At 33.7% G+C, this 7,708-nt stretch overlaps 1 protein-coding gene across 3 annotated transcripts in view; it reads right to left on the bottom strand.

Annotated features, from left to right (window-relative positions):
* LOC106469439 (histone deacetylase 4-like) overlaps window positions 1-7,708 on the bottom strand; it is a 187,755-nt gene that overhangs the window by 106,033 nt on the left and 74,014 nt on the right. For all 3 annotated transcript variants that reach the window (XM_022398664.1, XM_022398670.1, XM_022398677.1), the window contains exon 2: window positions 6,879-7,029. In XM_022398664.1, coding sequence (XP_022254372.1) covers window positions 6,879-6,903 — 25 coding nt within the window. In that variant the 5' untranslated portion in view covers window positions 6,904-7,029. The remainder of the gene's footprint in view (window positions 1-6,878; window positions 7,030-7,708) is intronic.

The following is a 7,708-nucleotide window of genomic DNA, read 5'->3' as shown; positions in this document are numbered from 1 at the left end:
GGGTCGTCCTGGTCCATCGGAGAGGACAAAAAGGGCTGTCAAGAGGGGCATCGAAATGGATCCCAGATTAACGACTGCAGAAGTGGCTAAAGTTGGTGGGATGAGCCCGAAATCTGTTCAACGGATTCTCCACAGATTGGGTTATCGTTGCAGAGCAGCTATACTCTTGTCACTTTATTCCTGAAATGCATAAAATAAATAGAAAAAAAGACAACACTCAGTTCTCGCCATCAGGAAGATGGAGCACCGTGTCACACTGCTAGAAACACCCTAAAGTGGCAGGAAGAAAATGATATCCAGAAGTTGCCCTGGCCGAGGCAATCTTCTGACATGAACCCCATCGAAAACCTCTGGGCCATACTCGACCGGCAAGTCAAGAAACAACAAAAAACCAACTTCGAAGAGCGATCTACTTCAAGTTTTGAAGCAAGAGTGGGCGAAAATTCCACAATCTAAAATTGACGAGATAATTCTCACGATGCCCCAAAGGATCAACGAACTCCACGAAGGGAAAGGAAGATCTACTAAATATTAATTAAATTATAAATATATCAATTCATGTGAATATGACTGAAAAATTTCATTTTTTCTGAAAAGGTGGTGTCTATTTACTTGTGACCACGCAGTGTATATAGGAAAGTAGAAAAGCTTTTGATACAAAACTATTAAAATATTTTAAAATCAGTTGCATAATTTGGACTTTCGCTATTGAAAATCTCTATATTTTCCGTATGAGTAAGGTCTAACAAAATTACCTTTTAAAACTTTTATATTCAATATCATATTTTTTTCTACGAGCACAAAATTTTGATTTAACATATATTTTAATAAAGAAGAATGAATTCATTTTGAAAAGTTTCATTCCAATTCAACCAAAGGCGCCACAATAGACTTCTTCACAAACTAACTTAAACTTTCTTAAATTTGATGTGGCTTTGGACTAAATGCGCAAATATTGTTACTCAAATCACTGGAAAACCAAAATACTTCATCATGATCAAGTTAACTTTTCTTTGGTAAAGCAAGAAGCCGAAAAGCAGAATATCGTTTTCAGATGTTCATAAACACTGGAAACAATTAGTAGTTTTTATATCAAATCTTATTCTTCTCTATTCTCTCTCAGCTAATTTTGCTTACAACGAAAGTAAAGTGGGATAAATAGGCTCACACCTAACTAAAGGTGCCAAGTAGATAAAGTGAGATTATAACTTGGCTGTACTAACTTCAAAGAAGTTTATTTTTCATTGTACTGATGGAACTTTGAATATAATTGTGTAACAATATAGATAGTTGTTGTTTGAAGTTAAGCACAAAGCTACACACTGGGCTATGTGTGCTCTGCCCACCACGGGTATCGAAACCCGGTTTCTAGCGATATAAGCCGCAGACATACGGCTGTGCCACTGGGGGGCCTATACAAATCGGGAAATTATCAAAAATACAGGAATGTCATTGTTAGAATTAGCTTGTTGGATATACAAGACTGTTTAGTGCAAGTGTTATTCTTTAGTTTATTTTGTGATTTAATATTTAATGATAGTTTAGTTTTTAAGACAGGAATGTTGAAGATGGGTTGTTTTAAAAGTGTTAGTTGTTACAAATCTTTATTGCGTAACTCTGTACGAGTGGTACGTTGTCTTTGTAATTACATGTTGTCTAGACTTTACTAATATTGTTGACGTCACGTTACTCGAACCTTTGCTATTCTTCTCGTTACCTTAACTGAGTATTGTTAAATCAGCGCCGTTCACGTACTTTACAGAACGTTCGAGGCTTCAGCGATCAACATATAAATATATATAGGCGACCAAGCGAGCATAAGTTAAGAACTAAAGAGGTGAAGTTCAGTAAAGTGCAGTTCAGCCAGAAAATTAGTTAGCGAAATAAAACGCGAAGTTAGCTGGTGTGTAAGTGATTAGCCATAATGGGCGATATTTTAAAGTGAGTTTCACAGTTTAATAGAAATAAGAAGAAAATTCGTCTTGTCAAAGAGTGTTCTAAAGTAATTGAACCCATCTGTGTGGACTTTGACGAAAAAGAGACAATTATTTGAAGTTCAAGACACAACTGTAGTAATCCATGGAGTAACATAAGTGAATCTACCGCCAATTGTGCAGTAAGAAACAAAATAGAGAAAAATAGTTCGTCTTTTCAATTCGGTTCTAAAGTAATTGAATCAGCCTGAGTGGGCTTTTGGCAAGAAACGAGAATTATTTACAGTTTGAGACACAACTGTGATATCCATAGTGTAAAGAATTTTTGTACATAGTTTGACTTGTTTTGAATATATTATTTTATAACAAGTGGAGTGTGTGCTGTCCGTTTGTTATTTAATTTATCGCCAACAAGTCATAGACACCTACTGTAGAATAATTGTTATTCCACATATACATAAAACCCTGACACAGCTTTTACCAAAGAGCTTGAAAAGATAAAATGTATTTACGAATTCTCGGTTTCAGGGTTTTATATATGAGCGGGCTGAGGATTCTTCTACAGTAGGTGTCTGTGACTTGTTGGCGATAAATTCTAACAATAAACGGACAGCACACAATCCACTCGTTCTAAGATAATATATTCAAAACAAGTCAAACTATGTACAAACATTCTTTACACTATGGATATCACAGTTGTATCTCAAACTCTAAATAATTCTCTCTTTTTTGTTAAAAGTCCACTTTTGTTGATTCAATTACTTTAGAATCCAAATGCCAAGAAAAACTATTTTTCTCTATTTTGTTTCTTACTACACAATTTGCGATAAATTCACTCTTCGGATTATCACAGTTGTATCTCGAATTTTAAATAATTGTCTCCTTTTCATGAAAGTCCACACAGATGGGTTCAATTACTTTAGAACACCCTTTGACAAGACGAATTATTCGCCTTTTCTCGATTAAACTGTGAAACTAATTTTAAAATATCACATGTTAAAGCTAATCATTCCCACGCCAGCTAACTTGACGTTTTCTAACTTTTTCCTAACTGAACTTTTACTTGACTTCACTTTACTTTGCACTTATTTTGTTCTTAACTTGCGCTCGCTTGGTCGCCTTATATTTATATGTTGATCACTGAGGCCTCGAACTTTCTGTAAAGTACGCAAACGGCGCTGATTTAACAATACTCAGTTAAGATAACGAGAAAAATACCGAAGATTCGAGTAACATGACGTCAACGATATTAGAAAAGTCACGACAACAATGTAATTGGAAACGCAACGTACGACTCTTACCGATTTAGGCAACCAAACTTATCATAACTGTCGTCTTTAAAATAATTAACTTTTAACTCTCTTGTTATAAAAACTAAACAATCATTAAATACTAACTCACAAAATAAATCAAATAATAACGCCTACATTAAACAGTCTTGTATATCCAACACTCGGCTATATCTTTAACGTTTACTAGAGTACATATGTAACATTTTATTTAGTATATTTAGTGGGAAAATATTAGTTACAGAAAAATGATTCTTGATAAAATATTGGCCACTACAACCAAAACGTTCAATTACAAGTGGGATGTAACTTTTATATGTTTAGTGTACACTTCTAAAATGTTATATAATTATCTATCCCACTAAGGGCTCCAAAGTGGAAAAACTCCAAGAGAAGGTGGTTAACACTTAATAGATAGTATGAGCTATCTGATATTATACAATAATTTTTTGTCTTTTGTATCAGTTTGCAAGTTAGATGATTATTCTAACTAAACCAACTAGCTATAGACTTAATAGTTGCTTACACTGTCTATGTGAAAACCGAAATTCAGTCTAGCTAAGAAGCTCTTATTTGATTACCTTTGTACTTTGGCTTTCTTAGAATGCACTGAACTAATCTTTATACATGTTTTAGTTTACAACGACTAGTACTAATTATGTTTTATGGTTCCAAGAAATTAGATCAACAACTTTCACCCTCGCGTTAAGTTATAATATAGATAATATTTTGGGGAATTATTGTTTTACATCTTACCGTATATTAACTGATCTAGAACCATTTTCATCTATTTTTTTAATTGAGCATCAAAACTACAACAGTAATATTTCAATACCGCTTCACCGAAGCATCTTCTTTCTGGAATGTTTATCCCAAGATGTTACACAAGTCAGCCGATCACCACAGAGAATAAAGTTGTTGTGATTAACTCCTGTTAACATTCTATAGTATCACATGTTAAAGTTCAAAGTCTACGAGATCTGTGTGTTTACAAACAATTAAAATGAAGGGCCTTTTCCACTGTAGATACGAAGTAAAGTAAAAACAATGTTACATACAAAATTATTATCATTTCTTAGTATAATACTCTAGTTACTGCTCGTGAGCGTGATTTTTTATGCATGATTATAATGATACGTTTATTTTTCTCGAAAAACAGAACATGTCATACAAACATGCACAGTTCTTGACTGATTTCAACTGATGTCCTGGAAGTCTACGGAATGAGTAATACTTAAACCAAGAAATGAACGAGGAAAAGAAACTAAGTTTCTATACAAATTTCGTCATGTTTGCACAAAGAGGCTTTTGAAAGCGTGCCCCTTTCATTTGCCAGTGTTATATATCAAACAACGATCCCTTGAAATTTAACCCTGTAATACGATAACATTATATCTGAAGAATGTATAAAGTTCATACATACTCTTAAAATCTAAGAAAGGAAAAAAAACAAACTCGGTCAAACTATTATCTATAATTCCTTTCTTTTTTTTTATCGAAACTCGGTACCTGTACATGGTACACTTTAGATGCTCCTAATGGTTACATGCTGAAAAGGTGAAAACGAAACCAGTAGTTAGTTGAAACCAGCAACAAAAAAAAACGAGACTACAGCATGTCTTCGGCCACTTTTGTGTGTGTTCATGTTAATGGTTCATAGCATCGTGTTTCCTGTGATGCCGCTAGCTTTCTTGATGCTATCTATATAGTAATGGTCGCTGTATTTCACAGAAGCACGGACAGAGTGTTCGTCGGGTAAAGATCGCTACTAACTAAAACGTAGACTTGCAGATCTCAGACAAAAAAAAGTCGGCACTATACAGAAGTTTATTTACAGCTTCACATAAATATCGTGGCACAGGAACATTGTTTAAACAAAATAATTTGAAACAGTAATGTGGAAAAGTTCAAACGGCCTCTGTGACCAGCATTGCCCTATTTTTTTCTGTCTCACGATGCAATCTAAGCTTCCACTTACTCTACGTAAGGTCGTAGGAGCCTGTTATTCACAGAAACATTGTAACAACCACATTATAATATAAAGTTGAATAGAACACTTAAGTAAGTGCGTACTTCAAGGTAATGATGCAAACCCATTTACTACAGTATCAGTCCTTCTCTGTCAATAGGCATAATCAATACAAAATTAATCAAAAACAATTCTAAACGCATAGATCAAAACAAAAGTTCCAAAAGTGGTTACAAGTTTCTATAAATGAGAATCTAGTAATTACTCATTTTTTACATCGTAAGACCACATGTCGTAACTCCATTTTGTCTAATACGTATGTGTGCCGGTAGGTTTCTTTTTCATTCTTACGTGGATAATTATCATGTATATTCACGCACTTTTTAAAAGATAACCAAACACGGGGGTCATGTTTGGAAGACCGCAGTTTCATTATTAACGATAAATTTGCAAGCAAAGAAAAAGGAAGAGGTTGATTACAAATAAAGTATCAGTTGAACAGTTTTTAAAACGGCGTTTATGACTGAAGGTAAAGGCCTGTATATACTTACAAAGATAACACAATAAATTTAACAACTAAAGAAGATAAACTGTATCACACCTACATCTCTTTATCTAGAATGGTATTTTTTTTTAAAAAAAGGTTTAGACAATTAGGTCAAAAACAAAAACTCGTACATTCAGAAAATACAAATAAAACTGAGTAACACCACAAGGTTGCGAAAGCAAAATGTGTCCTAACAAGAGATGTTTGTGGAGATAGGAGCGACATAGCGGTGACACACACATTAATTATGAGGCTTAAACTCTACTTACAAGTCTCGCATGTGAAATGAAACTAGAGTTATAATATATAATTCAAAAATTAGTAGCAGCTATTGGTGCTCAAACTCATGGCATTTAAAGCTATTTTTCAGTGTCTGCGATTTTTGTGGAGATGTAGTAGCATCTAATGAAACTGAAAGGCAAAGAAAGAGAACTAAAATAGTTAAACAGGTTTCCTGACACCCTGAAGTTATAGCTTCAGCACATATCTTCTTTGTCGTAGGAAGCAAATTTAGAGTGGTCAGGCCTTTGCTACAGCTAAACAATGTGACACACGATGTGTGCAAGGCCCACTATCACATGCAAAGCATGCCATTTCTAGAGGAATGTGAGGGAATACCCCCCCCCCCAGAAAAGTTTTTAAAACTTAATGCTGTGAGATTGAGTCTTGAGCTATTTTAACTACTGCATACACACAACGCAATGTACTGAATTTTAAAAAGCAAGTTTTAATACGTAAGTTGTAATTATACATGCCATGAAAAAGTGGTCAGGCCATGGCCTGACTGCTCTAACCGCTTTCCACAGCCCTGATCTTACCTTATTTTCTTTTTTTGTTAATCTTACAGGGTTTTGGTAACAGTGTCTTTGTTTCATTCTAAAAGTAAAGGGTGCATTGACGTAATTTATGATTACATAGAATCACTAAGATCATTTCCGAATTAACAAACTATGTGACATTATGTTTTTGCCACATATTGTGAAACTATAGGACGCTCGTCTTCTTTTTCCGTAAATTATTATTTATTTGCTTCTTTAGAAATATTTAGAATCTTCTTAAAAATAAAATATTTTTATCATATGTTTAATGACGAAAATAAAGTATTAAGAAAATGAACTTTAAAACAACAGTTAGCTTACCTGGAGTCGATTTGGAATCGTTCATGAGGCTAGCCACGAGATGGCAGCACAATGTAGTTGTTTACAACTATAGGAGTTCAAGAAACGGTACAGTACATCCAAGCAAAATATTCATCACTTTTTCATGTCTGACTTGTGTTTTTATTCAAACCTGTTTAGAGAAGAGAGTAATTTTACCGTCAAAATGTAATAAAACCACTTGATGCAATTTAGAAATATAATAATTAATGAGTTCATCCACTGCAATATATTTAAATATATATATATATATATATACAATGTACGTCTTTTTTTCTTTTTGTACAGCACAAGAAACAAGATGTTTGTGGTAATTAGTAAACAGAACAAATGAATTCGGAAGTATAATATGAATCATACAATCAAATAACACTAATAGCAACAGTGAACAACTGACCAAGTCACGGTACCTTAATTCTGACGTTTCTTTTCTCTCATAAGCAAAGTTAATTCAAAACTCTGTCGCCGACAGTTTGATTTGATATGTCAGACTTATTTTCAATAATCGAAAAACCTGTTAACTATCTTCTTTAAAACATACCTGACAAATCTACCGAATCAGACAGAATTCTATCTTTGACCCAATCATCGAATCAGTGGCAAAAATAATATTTAAGGTTTACTAAACTTTATGAAAATCTCTTCAATCACTGTATTTGTACCCATATCGGTCGTATTGAAAAACAAAAAAGTGCACAAACTAAAAGAAATTAGAGTAACTAACGTTAAACTACAGATGCTTGTTTGTAACTAAATTTTTATAATATACACCTGGAAAAAAGTTAAGCACCCCCAAATATTTTTCAGGATTG

Source organism: Limulus polyphemus, unplaced genomic scaffold, assembly GCF_000517525.1.
Source record: "Limulus polyphemus unplaced genomic scaffold, Limulus_polyphemus-2.1.2 Scaffold96, whole genome shotgun sequence".
Lineage (NCBI taxonomy): Eukaryota > Metazoa > Arthropoda > Merostomata > Xiphosura > Limulidae > Limulus > Limulus polyphemus.
Note: the sequence above shows the minus strand (reverse complement) of the source record. Positions and strands in the feature narration are given on the sequence as shown.